The sequence below is a fragment of the Hypomesus transpacificus genome, chromosome 10 (genome assembly GCF_021917145.1).
Source record: "Hypomesus transpacificus isolate Combined female chromosome 10, fHypTra1, whole genome shotgun sequence".
NCBI classification, from domain to species: domain Eukaryota; kingdom Metazoa; phylum Chordata; class Actinopteri; order Osmeriformes; family Osmeridae; genus Hypomesus; species Hypomesus transpacificus.
In genome coordinates, this window is record NC_061069.1 from 12,787,490 (window position 1) to 12,806,966 (window position 19,477).

The 19,477-nt window shown below is 49.8% G+C and overlaps 2 protein-coding genes and 2 long non-coding RNA genes across 7 annotated transcripts in view; 2 read left to right on the plus strand and 2 right to left on the minus strand.

Moving 5' to 3' along the window:
* Positions 1-652: 652 nt before the first annotated feature.
* On the minus strand, positions 653-7,608 carry LOC124472524 (TLC domain-containing protein 4-B-like). 3 transcript variants are annotated; one of them, XM_047027440.1, is made up of 8 exons: positions 7,419-7,608; positions 7,243-7,282; positions 4,870-5,033; positions 4,576-4,665; positions 4,026-4,084; positions 3,459-3,553; positions 1,553-1,626; positions 653-1,458 (listed from the first exon to the last, which is right to left on the minus strand). In XM_047027440.1, the coding sequence occupies exons 3-8, from the start codon at positions 5,022-5,024 to the stop codon at positions 1,122-1,124; spliced, it is 810 nt and encodes a 269-aa protein (XP_046883396.1). In that variant the 5' UTR covers positions 5,025-5,033; positions 7,243-7,282; positions 7,419-7,608; the 3' UTR covers positions 653-1,121. The 3 variants fall into 3 exon arrangements, with proteins under 3 accessions (XP_046883396.1, XP_046883395.1, XP_046883397.1); XM_047027439.1 differs by lacking the exons at positions 7,243-7,282; positions 7,419-7,608 and adding an exon at positions 6,590-7,219; XM_047027441.1 differs by lacking the exons at positions 7,243-7,282; positions 7,419-7,608 and adding an exon at positions 6,074-6,574.
* On the plus strand, positions 1,633-3,547 carry LOC124472538. Its single transcript, XR_006956636.1, has 2 exons — positions 1,633-3,095; positions 3,134-3,547. It is a non-coding gene; the product is annotated as an uncharacterized LOC124472538 (long non-coding RNA).
* A 1,539-nt stretch (positions 7,609-9,147) lies between the features above and the next one.
* LOC124472512 (calponin-3-like) lies at positions 9,148-19,467 on the plus strand. 2 transcript variants are annotated; one of them, XM_047027422.1, is made up of 7 exons: positions 9,163-9,687; positions 15,956-16,077; positions 16,608-16,674; positions 16,925-17,062; positions 17,147-17,263; positions 18,142-18,288; positions 18,373-19,467. In XM_047027422.1, the coding sequence occupies exons 1-7, from the start codon at positions 9,631-9,633 to the stop codon at positions 18,805-18,807; spliced, it is 1,083 nt and encodes a 360-aa protein (XP_046883378.1). In that variant the 5' UTR covers positions 9,163-9,630; the 3' UTR covers positions 18,808-19,467. The 2 variants fall into 2 exon arrangements, with proteins under 2 accessions (XP_046883377.1, XP_046883378.1); XM_047027421.1 differs by having other exon boundaries at positions 9,148-9,687; positions 16,925-17,263.
* Positions 16,025-19,477, minus strand: part of LOC124472537 — a 7,740-nt gene continuing 4,287 nt past the window's right edge. Inside the window, exon 3 of the long non-coding RNA XR_006956635.1 lies at positions 16,025-16,088. This is a non-coding gene — a long non-coding RNA (uncharacterized LOC124472537). The remainder of the gene's footprint in view (positions 16,089-19,477) is intronic.

A 19,477-nucleotide genomic window follows, 5' to 3' on the forward strand; every position in this document is an offset into this window, starting at 1 on the left:
ATATATATATTGAGGTGTGTGTGTGTTATGGTGTGTGTGTTATGGTGTGTGTGTGTGTGTGTGTGGGGGGGGGTTCTGGTGTGGAGAGCTGAGTTACAATCGTGATGAAGTGTCTGTCTGGTGAGGAGTGGTGAGGTGGGAGGGTCAGGGCCTGGGTGTGGTGAGGAGGGTTAGGGTCAGGGCCTGGGTGTGGTGAAGAGGGTTAGGGTCAGGGCCTGGGTGTGGTGAGGAGGGGTGAGGTGGGAGGGTTAGGGCCTGGGTGTGGTGAGGAGGGGTGAGGAGGGTTAGGGTCAGGGCCTGGGTGTGGTGAAGAGGGTTAGGGTCAGGGCCTGGGTGTGGTGAGGAGGGTTAGGGTCAGGGCCTGGGTGTGGTGAAGAGGGTTAGGGTCAGGGCCTGGGTGTGGTGAAGAGGGTTAGGGTCAGGGCCTGGGTGTGGTGAAGAGGGTTAGGGTCAGGGCCTGGGTGTGGTGAAGAGGGTTAGGGTCAGGGCCTGGGTGTGGTGAAGAGGGTTAGGGTCAGGGCCTGGGTGTGGTGAAGAGGGTTAGGGTCAGGGCCTGGGTGTGGTGAAGAGGGGTGAGGTGGGAGGGTCAGGGCCTGGGTGTGGTGAAGAGGGTTAGGGTCAGGACCTGGGTGTGGTGAAGAGGGGTGAGGTGGGAGGGTCAGGGCCTGGGTGTGGTGAAGAGGGTTAGGGTCAGGGCCTGGGTGTGGTAAAGAGGGTTAGGGTCAGGGCCTGGGTGTGGTGAAGAGGGGTGCATTACTGTGTGTTGAGGTGGGTGGCTGGTTGTGTTAAGAGCACTTCCATTGTCGCAGGGAAAACTACATCAGTCCATGATGTATGTGCTACAGAAGGTCACTTATGGGAATACAGACTTGAGCAACACATACCTATACACATATATATATATATATACACATACACACACACACACACACACACACTCGCACACACACCTATCCGCATACACACACACACACACCCACATACACAAACACACAAGTGAACGAACACACACACAGACGACAAGGAGTCCAGCAGAAGGTCCAAGTGAGTCAGGAGCCACGCTCTCCTCACTCCTCTGTTGTCTGTTCATCCCTTCGTCCCTCCTCCTTTCCTCCCTAGGCTCAGTCGCTCCTCCCCTCCCTCACCGCCAGCCTTCCTTTCGGCAGTTTCTCCGGCGACTGTTTACTGATGGACTTTAGGACCCTGAGGCACCCTCGCGCCATCTTGTGCATCCACAGCAGGTTCATGACGTCCAGGCAGAGGGAGGGGCCTATCCAGGCGGCCCGCCCCCCCGGGGTTACGCGGTAGTACGCCTCTGAGCCAATCACAGCCCACATACGGCTGTAGTAGAAGGGCATGACAGCCACACGGACCAGGAAGAAGGTCAGGGTCATGGCCATGCCGTTGATCATGTTGGGTGTGGAGGACTTGGCGTAGCCCAGCACCTCAAAGAACCAGCTGGGGATGGAGAGAGAGGGGGGTGGGGGCTGTTTACACGGGGAGGCGTTGTATGCGTTTTTGTGTGTGTGCCTGTGTCCCAGTGACCACCTACCGCTGGTTGACGCAGGGTGTGGAGAACTCAGCCAGCATGCGGAAGTTAGCGAAGTACGGCAGCATGCCCTCCCCCTAGTGGACAAACACAGCACCACACAGGAAGTCACTCCACAAAACAGGAAGTAGAATTTGCACTGTTTCACTGTCTGTTGGTAGACCGTAGGACAACGGTTTACATAGCAACACCTGTTATAACAACACCTGTGATAATAACAGTGTTTTAACTGCTGTTACACTTCATTAGGGTTTAGCGGGTACCAGTTTTTCCATGTGAAACTTGGTTTAACATTCAGAGGGACAAACTAAAGGCTGTGATCTAACGGACGTGGTGGGGTTCAGAGCACAGAGGGTGAAAGGATGTGTGTTGGTGCACGCTACTATTCTAGAATGTGTTCCAATGCACGTGAAAATTCTAGAATGTGTCAGCAGTCATGTGAGTTGATACGTTCTAGAATGAGCTAGGAGGACCAGCTAGGAGGACCAGCTAGGAGGACCAGCTAGGAGGACCAGCTAGGACGACCAGCTAGGAGGACCAGCTAGGTGGACCAGCTAGGAAGACCAGCTAGGAGGACCAGCTAGGAGGACCAGCTGGGAGGACCAGCTAGGTGGACCAGCTAGGAAGACCAGCTGGGAGGACCAGCTAGGTGGACCAGCTAGGACGACCAGCTAGGAGGACCAGCTAGGAGGACCAGCTAGGAGGACCAGCTAGGAAGACCAGCTAGGAGGACCAGCTAGGAGGACCAGCTAGGAAGACCAGCTGGGAGGACCAGCTAGGAAGACCAGCTGGGAGGACCAGCTAGGTGGACCAGCTGGGAGGACCAGCTAGGAAGACCAGCTAGGAGGACCAGCTAGGAGGACCAGCTAGGAGGACCAGCTGGGAGGACCAGCTAGGACGACCAGCTAGGACGACCAGCTGGGAGGACCAGCTAGGACGACCAGCTAGGACGACCAGCTAGGACAACCAGCTTGGAAGACCAGCTAGGAGGACCAGCTAGGAGGACCAGCTAGGAGGACCAGCTAGGAAGACCAGCTGGGAGGACCAGCTAGATGGACCAGCTAGGAAGACCAGCTGGGAGGACCAGCTAGATGGACCAGCTAGGAAGACCAGCTGGGAGGACCAGCTAGGAGGACCAGCTAGGAAGACCAGCTGGGAGGACCAGCTAGGAAGACCAGCTGGGAGGACCAGCTAGGACGACCAGCTAGGAGGACCAGCTAGGAAGACCAGCTGGGAGGACCAGCTAGGTGGACCAGCTCTACAGAACGCTGCTTTGTTCTCACTTCCATTAAGCCTTTCTAGTTCACAGTTCAAGCTATTTACATTAAATTTGTCATCTGCTTGTCAGGAAATCTACCTGTTCAGTTAGTAAGTGTTAATTTTGTAGCTCACTGCAGATTAAGGTAGGAATGGGACAAGGCCAAGGACATAGGATCTATGTGTTGGAATGGGACAAAGCCTATAGTGAAGGTCCCAGGTGTTGGAACAAGACACGGCCTTTAGTGAAGGTCCCAGGTGTTGGAATGGGACATGGCCTATAGTGAAGGTCCCAGGTGTTGGAACAAGACACGGCCTTTAGTGAAGGTCCCAGGTGTTGGAATGGGACATGGCCTATAGTGAAGGTCCCAGGTGTTGGAATGGGACATGGCCTATAGTGAAGGTCCCAGGTGTTGGAATGGGACATGGCCTATAGTGAAGGTCCCAGGTGTTGGAATGGGACATGGCCTATAGTGAAGGTCCCAGGTGTTGGAATGGGACATGGCCTATAGTGAAGGTCCCAGGTGTTGGAATGGGACACAGCCTATAGTGGAGGTTCTAGGGTGTAGGTCCCAGGTGTTGGAATGGGACAAGGCCTAGGTCTACCTCCTCCAGGTCTGCAGGTCCCACGGCTCCACAGTAGGGAACTCACCAGTACATAGTAGCAAGCAAACAGCGCCGCCAAGTGGTGAATTATGAAATAGGCGTCTCCTATGGCCCTCCAATAGAAACAGAGCAGCAGCATATCTGTAACACAGAACACACACTCAGCAAGGCTGACTACACACACGCACACACACACACACACACAGTGGTGGACACAGAACACACACTCAGCAAGGCTGACTACACACACACACACACACACAGTGGTGGACACAGAACACACTCAGCAAGGCTGACTACACACACACACACACAGTGGTGGACACAGAACACACTCAGCAAGGCTGACTACACGCACACACACACACACACACACACACACACACACACAGTGGTGGACACAGAACACACACACAGCAAGGCTGACTACACACACACACACACACACACAGTGGTGGACACAGAACACACACTCAGCAAGGCTGACTACACACACACGCACACACACAGTGGTGGACACAGAACACACACACAGCAAGGCTGACTACACACACACCGAACGGGCAGGCTAGAAGTCTGACAGACAGTCTGACAGAGGCACACACACACACACCTGATGCCAGGTAGCCTGTTGTTATGGCGACGTTGATCCTGACCAGCGTTGGGTCTCCCCTATGAGACAGGTCACAAAAACAGCTGGTTGCTATAGTAACATGCTGTTATAGTAACACACTCCTAACAACACCACCTTCACCTTCAAAACAAAAACACTATGTTCTATGTAGCGAGGGTTGGTTTGTGAAAAGCCTCTAAGAACATGGAAATACAAATGACCACCAGACCTTAAGTCAACCGACTTACAAATAGGTTGAAATAAGTACAGTATAACAACTTTGTAAGAGTGCTGTAACACGTGTTATAGATGTTTACTGGAATAAACCTTGTTTGCACATCAGTAGAGTTGGTGCATAACGGGTCGTAGTGTATGACAGGTCATAGTGTAAACAGCTGTTATAACAGGTCATATTGTATAACAGGTGTTATAACAGTTCGTAGTGTAAAAAGGTGTTATAACAGGTTGTAGTGTAAACAGGTGTTATAACAGGTCATAGTGTAAACAGGTGTTATAACAGGTTGTAGTGTAAACTGGTCTGGGGCCTCACCAGACTGGGTCTGCGTTGACAGCGTCATCAAACTGCAGGATGTAGAGACAGAAGAGGCCCACTATCATAGCATGAAGAGTGGACACTGTCCTGCAGGTGACACGCACACAATGTGAAGTAGGCTTTCAGACGACATGACAGCAAAGAGTCATTTGAGTCAGTGGGTATAATTTCAGGTCTGATCTAAAGCAGTACTTCCTGGTCTAACAGGAAGTGTGGAGAAAAATTACGATAGGTAGGGTTAGAAAAGGTGAGTGTAGGTAGGAGGGGTGAGGACAGGTGTGTGTGCGTTACCTGGAGTTCCACTCCACTGAGTTAGTGGACCTGAGACTGACATAGCGAGGGCACAGTCTGGCTGACAACCACGGGCTGGCACTGTGGAACAGCCACTGGAAACACAGCAAACTGACCAATGAGATGGCCAGCACCTGCAGAGTGAAGGGCTCCATGGCCAATCACTGTGAGGAGAGAGGCAGTGTGCGGAACGGTGAGAGACAGAGAGAGAGAGAGAGAGAGAGAGAGAGAGAGAGAGAGAGAGAGAGAGAGAGAGAGAGAGAGAGAGAGAGAGAGAGAGAGAGAGAGAGAGAGAGAGAGAGAGAGAGAGAGACAGACAGACAGACAGACAGACAGACAGAGAGAGAGAGAGGAGAGAGAGAGAGAGAGAGAGAGAGAGAGAGAGAGGGAGAGACAGAGAGAGAGAGAGAGAGAGAGAGAGAGAGAGAGAGAGAGAGAGAGAGAGAGGGAGAAAGAGAGGGAAGTAGATCAAGTGCAAGAAAGAAACACAGAAAGAGAAAATGAGGTCATAGGGTAAGAAAGAGAGAAAGAGAGAAACATGTTTTCCTACTTCTTGCAACATGATAAAGTATTTGCATAATAAGTCTTATTTGATGGTTCTGTAGAAGTGACTCAGGGCTCCTTCACTGCTAAGCAAACATACTTTCCCTCCATACTGTGAGCGGGTGTGTGTGTCAGTGTGTGTTTCTTTCATTGGACATTTCATTTTGTCTCCAAGAAATAAAGTATGAGTCTATCGTGCTAAGAATATAATTCTCAGAGTTGTGCAGTAGGCTGTGTGTGTGTGTGTGTGTGTGTGTGTGTGTGTGTGTGTGTGGACCCACAGTGACATCTGTAGAGAGCAAACCCCCCTGCCTCTGTTAACCTGTTACAACCTGAGTCACATTCTGTCTCTGTCTCTCTCTCTGTCCTTCTCATTCTGCCTCTCTCTGTCCTTCTCTCTCTGTCTCTCTCTCTCTGTCTCTCTCTCTCTGTCCTTCTCTCTGTCTTTCTCTGTCTCTGTCTGTCTGTCTGTCTCTCTCTCTCTCTGTCCTTCTTTCTGTCTCTGTCTCTGTCTGTCTGTGTGTCTCTGTCTCTCTCTGTCTGTCTCTCTCTCTAACACACACACAAAATCTAATGCTGTTATCAACATGTCGACCCTTCTGAGCAACACAACTTTACAATGCCGACGAACTGTATCAAATTCAAAGAAGCGGGTACTTACATTCAAATTTGCTTTCCCTTCTATGCTTATGCAAAACCAACTCACATATTGCGATTTAGTGGCAACTGGCAGTCTCAAACGAGGACTCACAACCAACGCGGAATCAGTACACAGCCCGCGGCCCGGATAACCTTGCAGACATCCCCGGTTATTACGGAAGCAGGAGTAATGTGACAACTACGTTTCAAGGCAAGTCGGATACGGCAGCGTGGGATAAATATACACCCGCCGTTTCGAAACATTTGGCTGGCTGTGATTTACAGAGGAACGGTCGCACACATATGTTAGGGTAATGGCTACCAACTGACACCGTTCGTATTGCATAAAGTCTTCCGTTCGTTAGTTACCGCGATATGTTAGTCGTGTCGTTACGGTAGCAAAGAATGGAGGCTAGCCAGCCAATGTCCTCTACCCCATCTACTCTGAACGCTCGCTACAATCTCTGTCTAAATATAGACATCTGAAAATAACACCGCGTTTCCAAACGAGACGGCGATGACGCTAATGTCATCTTACCTTGTTTTTCACAGATCCCAGGAGGAGACCATTCTCATCGAACTTGAAACCTTACGAACTCAGGTCCATATTTGCAAAAAAAAAAAAAAAAGATTTATTTTCGAAAAATGAAAGAGAGAGGCGGATGCAGAGGTTGCCTTCTGTTTCCTGGAAATGGTCTCCTCAGCCTTGCTAAGGCAACGAATTCATAATTGATTTTATCCTGATGGGGGAGGTACTCCGAACATTTCATCAGCTGTCGATCACACACAATCTCTCTCTATATGTCTCTGTCTAAATGTGCATATATGTGTGTGTGAACCGGTTCCGCCCGAGAACGAGCTTGGAGTGTGTTTGAAAGAAAGAGAAAGAGAAAGAGAGATAGAAGACAGGCATGTAGCTAAACTAGCTAACCCGAAAGAGGGGGCGTAAGTAGCTAGTATGACGATCATAACTGTACACATCGGTACTGTAACCTATAGTAACCCCTACAGTACCTCAATGGTGCTAGCTAGCTAGCGAGTTGATTTCCTGGTGGCCTCCACGTTCAAAATTGTAATAAAACAAGGTCTTACAACTCTTTTCCAAAGACTAGTAGTTTTAAGTAGTTTTGTTATAGGATCCCACTTGGTTTTGTTTGATGTATACTTAAATGTTTGTTTAATTTTTATTACCTCCTGATTGTAGCTTCACCCGCTATGTGTCCATGGATTACTAAAAAAAGAGAAAGAATTGCACCTAAACATTACACAAATACTAAAAGCACACAGAATAGATATTACCAAAGTGAAGTGTGTCATAAACAAAACAACACACAAACAAGATGTTTATTGTGTGTTCCAGTACTCACCTGATCTGTCTGCCTGCCCTCTCAGTCACCCAGCTGGCAACCAGTCAGACCAGTGAAGGGCATGCTCAACCAGTCAGACCAACAACCCAGATAGCATAAAGTGAATGCTAGAAACCACTGAGCATAAGTGAAATCACTGTGGTTTAGTCATTCATGAGGCCTTTGTCCTTATCTGTGGGCTTCTGTGAAACCTGTTACGACATTGCTTGTAAAACAAACAAAAAACAAAGTGCCATACAATAAAGGTTTTGTTGTGACAATTTTACTGTGTAATTTGTACATCAACATAGGTCTACTGTAGCCTACTTACGCAAAAAAAAAAAAAAAAAACTTACACTGTGTAGCTACTATAAAACAATGTATTACCATACTAAAATAAAACTGTACTGTTTCAGATCTGACCTTATACTTGACCAGGCCAGATCACAGATGTCATGTTCCATATTCACCACTAGAGAGTGATCTCTGAGAAGAGACACCTTCCTCCTGAAGATGGCTTCCTGCTTCCATGCTTGGCCTGGTCTTCGAATCCACATTAAATGTTCAATGTCGTCTCAGACTATAGGACCCTACTCTGTGTGCGTGTATGTATATTTATGTATGTATATTTACAGTATGTGTGTTTGTGTATGTATGAATGTATGTATATAAATGTGTGTTTTTGTGTGTACTGTATGTTTCTGTGTGCTCACCTGTGTGCATGAGTGTGTAGTGTGTGTGTTTGTGTGTATCGTGTGTGACTTGGCATACCCAGAGATGTGACGATGACCATGTACGATCTGAACGTCCTGAAATGAGTATTCCAACTCCCACAATCCTTAGGAGATGGAGCAGAGCTGGTTGGGCAACCAAGCTTTTCCTGGTTGATGTTTCATGTGTGTATTTTTGTGTCTTGTCTGCTTGTGCCAATACGTGTGAACATGACAAGGATATGTTGTATGTTTTCCTCTGATCTCTTCCTTTCTCCCTCAGCCTCTGAGCCAGGTCTGTTTCACTGAGCTATCTGGGTTCATTTCCTGGTTAATATGTTCATATCCTTGTTAATTTTGTGGTTAATATGTTCATGTCCTGGTTCATTTCCTGGCTGGGTTGAGGAAAGAGGAGAGGAGGAGAGAGAGGAGAAGGTAAAGAGGGGGACTGGGGAGAATTTGGGGAGTCAATGCCCTTCTGAGTCCTGTAGATAAATGACTTCACAGAATGTACAGACCACCCTGTTAGGACACACATACTCACACCCCCCCCCCCCCCCCCCCACCCACCACCCTCCCCCCCCCCACACACACACAACCACTCTCCCACATACCACCCCCCTACACACACAAACACACACCGACGCTCCTTACACACACACACACACACACACACACACACACACACACAGCTAGGGGACCTTGGTCACCATAAACAGGAAGGAGGTCCACAATGGAAACTTGCTGGCAGAAACTGCTCATCCTGAAAATAACCCAAACAGAGCTGGAGTCTCCCAGAGTGTGTGTGTGTGTGTGTGTTTGTGTCATAACTTCATAGCTTCATAAAGACTATACAGGCTACATAACGATGCACTGCATGTGTGTCGTAATAATAACATACAATCCGAATAAACTGTAACAGTATAGCAACACAAACATGCATGATCATGTCCGTTTTGGCAGCTTAAACTTTCACTAAAACTGTTTTGTAACATGGTTTTCCCAATAACACCTCTCGATTTGTAACCGGCATTTGTAACTTTATTAATGGTTATAACTGAGAGGTAGATCGTTTGGCTGCAGATCAAGAGATGGGGAGGTTCAAATCCCCCAGTACTTCTCATTGGAAGAAAGTGTTTGAGTGAATATGTAGTTATTCTTACACTCGTGCACACCGGGATGATCCTCGGTTATACAGTAGGACCGAAAAAACCCTTACCTAGTGACGCCAGGAAAGCCACCGTGCATGCTGATTGGACAATCCTTGGTCCTCTGCCGAGGTTTTTTTTTTTTTTTTTTTTTGGTCGAGAAGAAGATTCGCAGCGCGAGAGAACTTTTCTGAGCAAACGCTTTTCGTTTTACCCATCTAGCCTCGCGAGCTGCACTTTTTGGGTACGGGGGAACCAGACGGATTTAACCTGTCTATTTTTTACGCATGCTCAAGAAACTTGCACCTCTGTAACAAAAAAGACACCAGAGAAGACGCAACTTTTGTTGCAAACCGACTGATTTATAACGGGAAAATGACTCAGTTTAACAAGGGACCCGTTTACGGACTGACGGCAGAGTTAAGAAACAAGGTAAGAGAAGGGCCTCCATTGCCGAAGAGATTTGAATGTCTTTTTCAACAGAAAATTGATTAATATACACCACAACCTTCGCCTGTGTCGGGTTGGTGGTAATTTCGCCCTGATTTACAGTCCTGTACCGAGTCATGCAGATGCGATGTTGTGCCACGTCCGTCAAAACAGACCCCGATGCTCACACTGGTCAGACGGGTCATTGTGTGGGTGATGAATGTGTGATTGTCTACTTACAACGACGTTTATACTGACGCGCACAGCTCTAATGGTGTACAAGTCAACGGATACAGCTGACACAGTCTAGAACTTGGAGCGGTACGTGAGCTAGTATGAGAAAAATAACCCTTCAATCCGGGTTAAAAAAAGTTTGAACAAAAAAGATTCTTTAACGTTCTGTATTTTTTCACGAGTGCGACATGGTGGTTATTGCGCAACAAGGAGCCCAGCGATGGGTGTAAATGTCACCATCACTAGACTTTCTGCCCTGGTCGGCGTTTGGGGCTCGAGCGCCGCGGGGTCGAAAGAGAGGGAGATGAAAGTTGGAGGTGATGAATGGCAGCGGCAAGGCCATGGCTTTGTTACCCTGACACCGGGGGCGGAGCCTCACACGTGAGGGTGAAGGGGCCCGCTTTGCTCTCTGTGTGTGTGCAGTGTACATCCATCTCTTCTGTGTGTGTGTGTGTGTGTGCGTGTGTGTGTGCAGTGTAGGGGGAGAGGGAGTCTGTCTGGAGACTTCATGGGAGGGAGAGAGAGAAAGTCTGTCTGGAGACACACAGATGAGAAAACAGATCAATACATGGAGAGAGTGAGACAGGCAAAGAAGGAACTGGAAATTGAGAGGAGAGACAGACAGAGAGAAACACAGACACGAACAGACACAGAGAGACAAGTGATGGAGAGAGAGGGAGAGAGAAAGGGGGAGAGAGAGAGAGAGAGAGAGAGAGAGAGAGAGGGGGGGGGGGGGGAGAGGGATTTTCCATGGTGAATGCCAGGAGGTCTGCAGGGCCAGCCTGTACCGACCCACTGAAGGCTGGCTTCCATGTTCTTGTTCTGGAGTGTTCTGGCAGTTCTACTGTTTTAGTTCTAGAGTTCTCCTCTCTGTTCTACTGTTCTGATTCTCTGCTGCATGGATGGTGCCAGGAGGAGAAGAGAGAGAGGGGGGGAGAGAGAGGGGGAGAGAAGAGAGAGAGAGAGGAGAAGAGAGAGAGGGGGGGAGAAGAGAGGAGAGAGTGGAGAGAGGGGGGAGAGAGAGGAGGAAAAGAGAGAGAGGGGGAGAGAGAGGAGGAGAAGAGAGAGAGGGGGGGAGAGAGGAGGAGAAGAAGAGAGAGAGAGTGGGGATAAGAGAGAGGGGAGGAGAAGAGGGAGAGAGGGGAGAGAGGGGGGAGAGAGGGGGGAGAGGGGGGAGAGAGGGAGGAGGAAAAGATAGAGAGGGGGGAGAGAGAGGAGGAAAAGGAGAGAGAAGGGGGAGAGAGAGGAGTGAGAAGAGAGAGAGGGGGAGAGGAGGAGAAGAAGAGAGAGAGAGGAGGAGAAGAGAGAGAGGGGGGAGAGAGAGAAGAAGAAGAGAGAGAGGGGGGAGAGAGAGAAGGAGGAAGTTAAAGAGGAGGATTCCTCTCTTCTCCCTGCTCCTCTTTCCCACATTGCGGTAGGCATAGTAAAATGAGGACAACACTTAGAAATGTTTTTCCAGGAAGTGATCAGTTGGGTTATTATAGTCTATCTGAGTGATATTATGTACTGGAGGGGGTCGGACCTCCATAGCAACTCCATAGCAACTCTGTCAATAATTCATTTCCTGATGCCACTGGGTTGGAAGGGATTTGACCTGATTGGCTAAGTCCTGTCTGTGATATGAAACCTCTGTTTGGTAGAGTGACCTCTGTCCTTAGGGAGAGAGAGACAGGGGGGAGAAAGGGAGATGGGGGTTGAGGGTGGGGGGGTGGAGACCAGACACAGAGGGGTGTCTCTCTTGAGCAGGGGCGTAGCCACAAGGGGGGCCCGGGGGGGGCCTTGGCCCCCTCATTTACATGTCTGCCCCCCCCTCTACCTGCTGTGCTCCTATAGCCTGTTTCTACTGTAGCCTGTGCTCCTATAGCCCTGTTTTTTACTGTAGCCTGTGCTCCTATAGCCTGTTTCTGCTGTAGCATGTGCTCCTATAGCCTGTTTTTACTGTAGCCTGTGCTCCTATAGCCTGTTTCTGCTGTAGCATGTGCTCCTATAGCCTGTTTCTGCTGTAGCATGTGCTCCTATAGCCTGTTTTTACTGTAGCCTGTGCTCCTATAGCCTGTTTCTACTGTAGCATGTGCTCCTATAGCCTGTTTCTACTGTAGCATGTGCTCCTATAGCCTGTTTCTGCTGTAGCCTGTGCTCCTATAGCCTGTTTCTACTGCTTAGCATGTGCTCCTATAGCCCTGTTTCTACTGTAGCCTGTGCTGCTATAGCCTGTTTCTGCTGTAGCCTGTGCTGCTATAGCCTGTTTCTACTGTAGCCTGTGCTCCTATAGCCTGTTTCTACTGTAACATGTGCTCCTATAGCCTGTTTCTACTGTAGCATGTGCTCCTATAGCCTGTTTCTACTGTAGCCTGTGCTCCTATAGCCTGTTTCTACTGTAGCCTGTGCTACTGGTCCGGTCTGATAACCTGATAAGACCCTGAGAACATCTGCTGATCCTTAGCCTCTGGACCCAAAATAAACCAGGGGCCTGTGTGTGTGTTTGTAGCATGTGTCTGTGTGTGTGTAGATAGCGTGTCTGTGTGTGTGTGTGTGTGTAGATAGCATGTGTGTGTAGATGGCGTGTGCGTGTAGATAACATGTGTATGTGTGATCATTGTAAATGTGCTTTTTTGCATGTGTGTGTAGAATGTGTGTGTAGCATGTGTGTATTGTGTATCTGCCCTTACAACATCTCTCTGGTGTTTGTTCTGTCAGGAAGGCAGATGTTGTTCCTATCTGAATAGTGCTGACTCCCCTCTCCCTCTCCCTCTCCCTCTCCCTCTCCCTCTCCCTCTCCCCTCTCCCTCTCCCTCTCCCTCTCCCTCTCCCTCTCCCTCTCCCTCTCCCTCTCCCTCTCCCTCTCCCTTCCCTCAGGGACTGAGATGACCCACCCTCCTCTGTCTCCTCCAACAGTGTTACTGGGCCGTCATGTCTCTCTCCTGTCTCTCTCCTGTCTCTCTCATGTCTCTCTCCTGTCTCTCTCCTGTCTCTCTCCTGTCTCTCTCCTGTCTCTCTCTGTCTCTCTCCTGTCTCTCCTCCTGTCTCTCTCTGTCTCTCTCCTGTCTCTCTCCTGTCTCTCTCCTATCTCCCTCTTCCTTCCTCCCCTCTTCACTCTTTCTTCTTAGCTTTTTAATATCGTCCAGATGGTTTCCCTTTATCCCTCCACACATCCACCAGGAAATGTTATCACTGTCGACAGGAGGGAGAAGAGGAGATGAGGGGAGGGAAGGGAAAGAGGAGAGGGGGAGGGTAGGGGGAAGAGGAGGAGGAGAGGAGGAGAGGGGAGGGGAGGAGAGGGGAAGAGGAGAGGGGAGGGGAGAGGCGAAGAGGAGGAGAAGAGGGGAGGGGAGGAGAGGGGGAAGAGGAGGAGGAGAAGGGAGGGGAAAGAGAATGAGGAGAGGGTTCAGAGGAAAAGATGAATCAATAAACATTGACATGTCCTCCCTCATTTCCTTCAGGTTCTAAAACACTGAAACTATTGTCTACTAGAGCCCTCCCCTCCCCTATGGTCTCTCCTCTCTCTGTCTTCCCCTCCTCTCCTCTCTTTGTCTTCCCTTTCTCTCCTCTCTGTCCTTCCCTTCTCCCCTCTCTCTGTCCTCCCCCTTCTCCCTCTCTCTCTGTCCTCCCCTTCTCTCCTCTCTGTCCTCCCCTCCTCCTCTCTCTGTCTTTCCCTCCTCCTCTCTGTCCTCCCCTCCTCCTCTCTCTGTCTTTCCCTCCTCTCCTCTCTTTGTCTTTCCCTTCTCTCCTCTCTGTCCTCCCCTCCTCCTCTCTCTGTCCTCCCCCTCCTCCTCTCTCTGTCCTCCCCTCCTCCTCTCTCTGTCCTCCCCTCCTCCTCTGTCTGTCCTCCCCTTCTCCTCTCTCTGTCTTACCCTCCTCTCCTCTCTTTGTCTTCCCCTCCTCCTCCTCTCTCTGTCCTCCCCTCCTCCTCTGTCTGTCCTCCCCTCCTCCTCTCTCTGTCCTCCCCTCCTCCTCTCTCTGTCCTCCCCTCCTCCTCTCTCTGTCCTCCCCTCCTCCTCCTCTGTCTGTCCTCCCCTTCTCCTCTCTCTGTCCTCCCCTCCTCCTCTCTCTGTCCTCCCCTCCTCCTCTCTCTGTCCTCCCCTCCTCCTCCTCTCTGTCTTTCCCTTCTCCTCTCCCATGTGAAAGTCTCTGTGTGTGGGTCTGTGTGTCTCACTGTTGTGAACCCCCTTAGTGAAGTCTACAGTGTTAGTATCTGTAGTGTGAGTCACTTTCCCCCAACCTCCCCCCATGACCCCTGACCCCTTAATGGTGAAAGCTCTGAGGAACATGACATCAGTTGTTCCCTCCTTAGCGACTTCAAAGAAGGCTGAAGACTTTTGGTCTTTGCAGTCCTGCTGTGAGTGAAGAGTGCTTCTCTCTCTGTCTCTCTCTCTCTCTCTCTCTCTCTCTCTCTCTCTCTCTCTCTCTCTCTCTCTCTCTCTCTCTCTCTCTCTCTCTTTCTCTCTCTCTCTCTCTCTCTCTCTCTCTCTGTTTCTCTCTCTCTCTGTCTCTCTCTCTCATCTTTCCTTTTGGGCAGGTCAAGCTCGCTATATGGAAGAGGAGAAAGAGTAGGCATTTGGGAGTGGGGTCGCTTGATGCGAGAGCAGTGTTGCTGGGGCTGGTCACGGCAAGGTTGCAAATTGAGTTCTCGAATTATAAATTGGTGGGGAAAATGGAGGAGTTTGTCGATATGTGGGGGGTGAGGGGTGCCTTGTGCGCCGTGGGTGGGGAGGGGGGGTCTAGAGTTAAAGCTGTGAACAGGGGGGTTGTAGGGGGGTTGTATTTATTGTTATTGATTTTGTTTTGTTTTATTGGTTTGTTTCTTGTTGGTTTTTTTGGTTTGATGAGGAATTAACATTGTGTGGAAGTTGTAAGTGAAGTGGGTTTGTCTTGATAAGAAATGTTTGGTGTGGTGAAACAGCTTGGTTGGCTGGCAGTTCTTACTGCCCAATAAACGTATCTTTAAAAGTCTCTCTGTCTCTCTGCCTCTCTGCCTCTCTGCCTCTCTGCCTCTCTACCTCTCTCTCTCTCTCTCACACTCTCTCTCTCTGTCTCTCTGCCTCTCTGCCTCTCTGCCTCTCTCTCTCTCTCTGTCTCTCTCTCTCTCTCTCTCTCTCTCTCTCTCTCTCTCTCTCTCTCTCTCTCTCTCTCTCTCTCTCTCTCTCTCTCTCTCTCGCTCGCTCGCTCTCTCAGGTCAGGCCTAACGTGGTGGGTGATGGATGAGCTGTATAACTCTCAAATTGGTTTGTGTGTTCGTGTGTGTACGCTGTGTGTGTGCTGTGTGTTTGTGTGTGTTCGTGTGTGTGTGTGTGTCGAGAGAGTGGGGACTGAGACAGATGACTCTTAACCTGGAAAACCTGCAGCTTATTTGCGTGTGTGTGCGACTGTGTGTGTGTGTGTGGATTAATGAATAGCAGACGAGAGATGTCTCTCTACTCCTGACCTCCCCCCTTAAACACACAACTCTTACTCAACAACACACAAACGCACACACACATGGACCTTGAATAGAGGCTGTTCTGACCGCACATTGCCAGTGTGGTAATCCAGTCTTAGTCATGGTGATGTGAATGTTGTGGGCACGGTGGGGAGGTGTGTGTGTGGGGCTCTCTGTGTGTGTGTGTGTGAACTGCATTCCAGGTCTATGGGAAAGTGCTGATGAGAGTATCACCAGTATCAGCCAGTCAGACAACCAGCCAGTTTGCCAACCTGTTTAGTCTATCAGACAGACACCCATCTGACAGTAGTTTCTACTGCAAGGGAGATCTGTGTTCTCTCAAGGTAGAAGAAGCGTGGAGAACTGCCGCCTGTTGTTCAGGAGAACTCTAAGACTGACAGATTAGGAAAGCGTGTAGCTGGTGGAGAACGTCAGTCAGGTTCTCCAGGAGATCCTGTGCAGAGGTTATCCAGCCTCGGGGTTCAGGAAGAGGTCAAAGTTCCGTGTCATTTCCTGTCTCCATGACCGTAGTTGGCTCCAGCCCAGGCCGAGGAAGCTTTGAAGCTTCAATGGCTTGACTCTCCCCCCCCTCTCTCTCTCCCTCTCCCCCTCCCTCGTCAGATTGCTCTGAAGTATGACGTCCAGAAGGAGGAGGAGCTGAGGTTCTGGATCGAGGAGGTGACGGGGATGCCCATCGGAGACAGCTTCCAGAGAGGCCTGAGGGACGGAGTCATCCTCTGCGAGTAGGACCCCACTGTGTGAGAGAGAGAGAGAGAGAGGGGGAGGGAGAGAGAAAGAGAGAGAGAGAGAGGGGGGGAGAGGGGGAGGGAGAGAGAGAGAGAGAGAGGGGGAGAGGGGGAGGGAGAGAGAGAGAGAGAGAGAGAGAGAGAGAGAGAGAGAGAGAGAGAGAGAGAGAGAGAGGGAGAGAGAGGGGGAGGGAGAGAGAAAGAGAGAGAGAGAGAGAGGGGGAGAGGGGGAGGGAGAGAGAGAGAGGGAGAGAGGGAGAGGGGGAGAGGGGAGGGAGAGAGAGAGACAGAGAAAGGGAGGGAGAGAGAGAGAGAGAGAGAAAGAGGAGAGAGAGAGAGAGAGAGAGAGAGGAGAGAGAAGAGAGAGAGAGAGAGAGAAGGATATAGAGAAGGAGAGAGGGAGAGAGGGTGTGTGTGAGAGAGTGTTCAAGTAATAATACTCTAGTAAGATAACACTAGGAGCAACATAACGGTTGTTTTGTTGTTGATAATTAACAAGACTGAGTGTGTTCTGCTGCCCCCTGCAGGCTGATAAACAAACTGCAGCCTGGCTCTGTCAAGAAGATACATCACACCCAGCTCAACTGGCACAAGGTAGAACACTCTCACATACTGTTTACACACACACACTCACATACTGTATACACACACACACTCACATACTGTATACACACACATACTGTATACACACACACACTCACATACTGTATACACACACACGCATACTGTTTACACACACACACTCACATACTGTTTACACACACACACTCACATACTGTATACACACGCACATACTGTATACACACACACACCCAGCATGGTAACACAGAGGGTCCTGTTCTAGCTGGAGAACCTGGGGAACTTCATCAGGTCCATCATCAGGTTCGGGGTGAAACCTCACGACATCTTCGAGGCCAACGACCTGTTTGAGAGCGGCAACATGACCCAGGTCCAGAGCACACTACTGGCCCTGGCCAGCATGGTAGGTGTGTGTTCCTCTCCCAGGATGGTACCAGGGTCCAGGCAGCAGTATAGACATGCAGGTAACGTGTGTGTGTGTGTGCAGGATAAGACCAGGGGTTCAGGCAGCAGCATAGACATCGGGGTGAAATACTCCGACAAGAGGACATGCCACTTTGACAAGGACAAGCTCAAGTCTGGACAGTGTGTCATCGGACTGCAGGTAGAATGACAAACACACACAAACACACACAAACACACACAAGAACACACACAAACACACACAAGAACACACACAAACACACACAGGAACACACACAGGAACTGGTGCTGTCAAACGATTAAAATATTTAATTGCGATTAATCACATTTATGTCATATTTAACTCACAATTAATCGCAATTAATCGCATATTTTATCAATTCTAAATGTCCCTTGATTTCTTTTTGTCCAATTATTTTTTCTCATTGTAATGCTCTTATCAACATGGAAAATTGGATCGGATTGCTCTGTGTAAATGTTTTTTTAAATTGAAAACATTGCATTCGCCTGGCTTTGACAAGGGGGCAGAGAATTGGCATCAGCTGTGTTCTTGGCCATCAAGTGGTATTTTAGACTGGACGTGCTGCGATGATAGCTCAGTTCACAACGACAAAACACACAGATCACTTTGGTCTTGTCAATGGAACCGTTTGGCAACTTTTTAATAGTAAACTTTCCATTCAGAATCTTATTGAATCCATTTCGGCGTCTCGCCGCTCAAAACGTTTCCGCTACTACTCTTTTGCCCGCTCGCAAGCCCAAACAAGTGTGTGCAGCGTGCCTGTTGTTTTGTTTCCGGTCTAGCTAAATCCGGTGTGGTGTTGTAGTTTTTCTAACGTCAGTAGTTGTTGCAACGTGAAAAAAACTACAACGATTGCTAGGCCAAAAAGAACGTTAATCGCGCTGTTAAAATGGGTTTGCGATGACGCCGTTAATAACGCGTTAAACTGACAGCACTAACAGGAACACACACATACTGGATGGTGTGTCATCGTACTGGGTCTGAGTGTGTGTGTCCCTGTGTGTGTTTGTGTCCCTGTGTGTGTGTGTGTGTGCCAGATGGGGACCAACCAGTGTGCGAGCCAGTCGGGTATGACAGCGTACGGGACAAGGAGGCACCTGTACGACCCCAGATCCCAGACAGACAAGCCCTACGACCAGACCACCATCTCCCTTCAGATGGGCACCAACAAGGGGGCCAGCCAGGTCTGACACACACACACACACACTAACAGGGATGCACAAATACACACACAGTATTTGAACCCTAACCCCCCCCTCCCCCCCCAGGCAGGTATGTCGGCCCCAGGGACCAGGCGAGGCGTGTTTGACCACAAGATGGCGCTGCAGCCTCTGGACAGCTCCACCATCTCCCTCCAGATGGGCACCAACAAGCTGGCGTCCCAGAGCGGGATGAGCGTGTATGGGCTGGGCAGGCAGGTGTACGACCCCAAGTACTGCCCCTCCTCCTCCCCCTCCTCCCCCGCCTCCCCCACCGCCGCATCCCCCTCCCCCACCGCCGGTTACCGCGGCAACGGCAGCCTGGGCACGCCGGCCACCAACGGCTCGGAGGTCAGCGACAGCGAATACCAGGCGGAGCTTCGCTGTCGCCACGGCAATGGCCCCGAGGAGGAGGAAGATGAGGAGGAGGAGGAGGAAGGGGGGGTACCAGAATCACCACCAGTACAGGGGGCTCTACGGAGAGGAGAGGCACTACTAGACTGACACCATGCCCCCCCTCTGGCCCCCCTACCCCCCATCACCACCCTGCCCCAACCTCCCCCTAACCAGTCCCAGCTCCACCCCCCTCCCCTCAGGGGGTGAAGGAGGCCGTGTCCAGGTGCTGTGTGTCCACCCGGACGTGCAGTTTGTAGTGAAGTAGAGTTGACTTCTCTCCACTGTATATAACGTGGTTGTGAGAATGCTGATGTTGTTTGCAGAGCAAGACCTTTAATCTGCTTGCTACTCTTTTATAAGCACACGTTTGACTTGTTTTCCTCTTGTACTTCTCTTCTGCTCTTCAACTAGAGGGTCAGTATTTTGCTACCAGGGTGGTATTGTATATAATGTGCCATCTTATCAGCTTTTTGCTTCGTATGAAGTCTTACATTCCAGATCTGTTAAGATTCATCCACATTCCAGAACTCTGAAAGATCACACTTTCTAGAAATGAAAGATCACTGACATTCTAGAACTGATAGAATCCACTGGCATTCCAGAAATCTTAGAAACATTCCAGAAATCTGAGAAGCATTGTAGATATCTGAAAGTAATTCTAGAACTCTGAAAGTCATTCTAGAACTCTGAAAGTCATTCTAGAACTCTGAAAGTCATTCTAGAACTTTGAGAGGCATTCTAGATCTTGTTAGACCACCTGCCGTCCAGCCATTCTCTT

Excerpts from the sequence above, each read along its gene's own strand:
- LOC124472524 (XM_047027440.1), bottom strand. The coding sequence starts at position 5,024 with ATGGAGCCCTTCACTCTGCAGGTGCTGGCCATCTCATTGGTCAGTTTG. Across the intron at positions 1,627-3,458 it reads TTGCTTGCTACTATGTACTG|GGGGAGGGCATGCTGCCGTA; the intron begins GTGAGTTCCCTA and ends TTTGTCCACTAG. Across the intron at positions 1,459-1,552 it reads ACACCCTGCGTCAACCAGCG|CTGGTTCTTTGAGGTGCTGG; the intron begins GTAGGTGGTCAC and ends CTCCATCCCCAG.
- LOC124472512 (XM_047027421.1), top strand. The coding sequence starts at position 9,631 with ATGACTCAGTTTAACAAGGGACCCGTTTACGGACTGACGGCAGAGTTA. Across the intron at positions 16,675-16,924 it reads CCCAGCTCAACTGGCACAAG|CTGGAGAACCTGGGGAACTT; the intron begins GTAGAACACTCT and ends GTCCTGTTCTAG. Across the intron at positions 18,289-18,372 it reads CCAACAAGGGGGCCAGCCAG|GCAGGTATGTCGGCCCCAGG; the intron begins GTCTGACACACA and ends CTCCCCCCCCAG.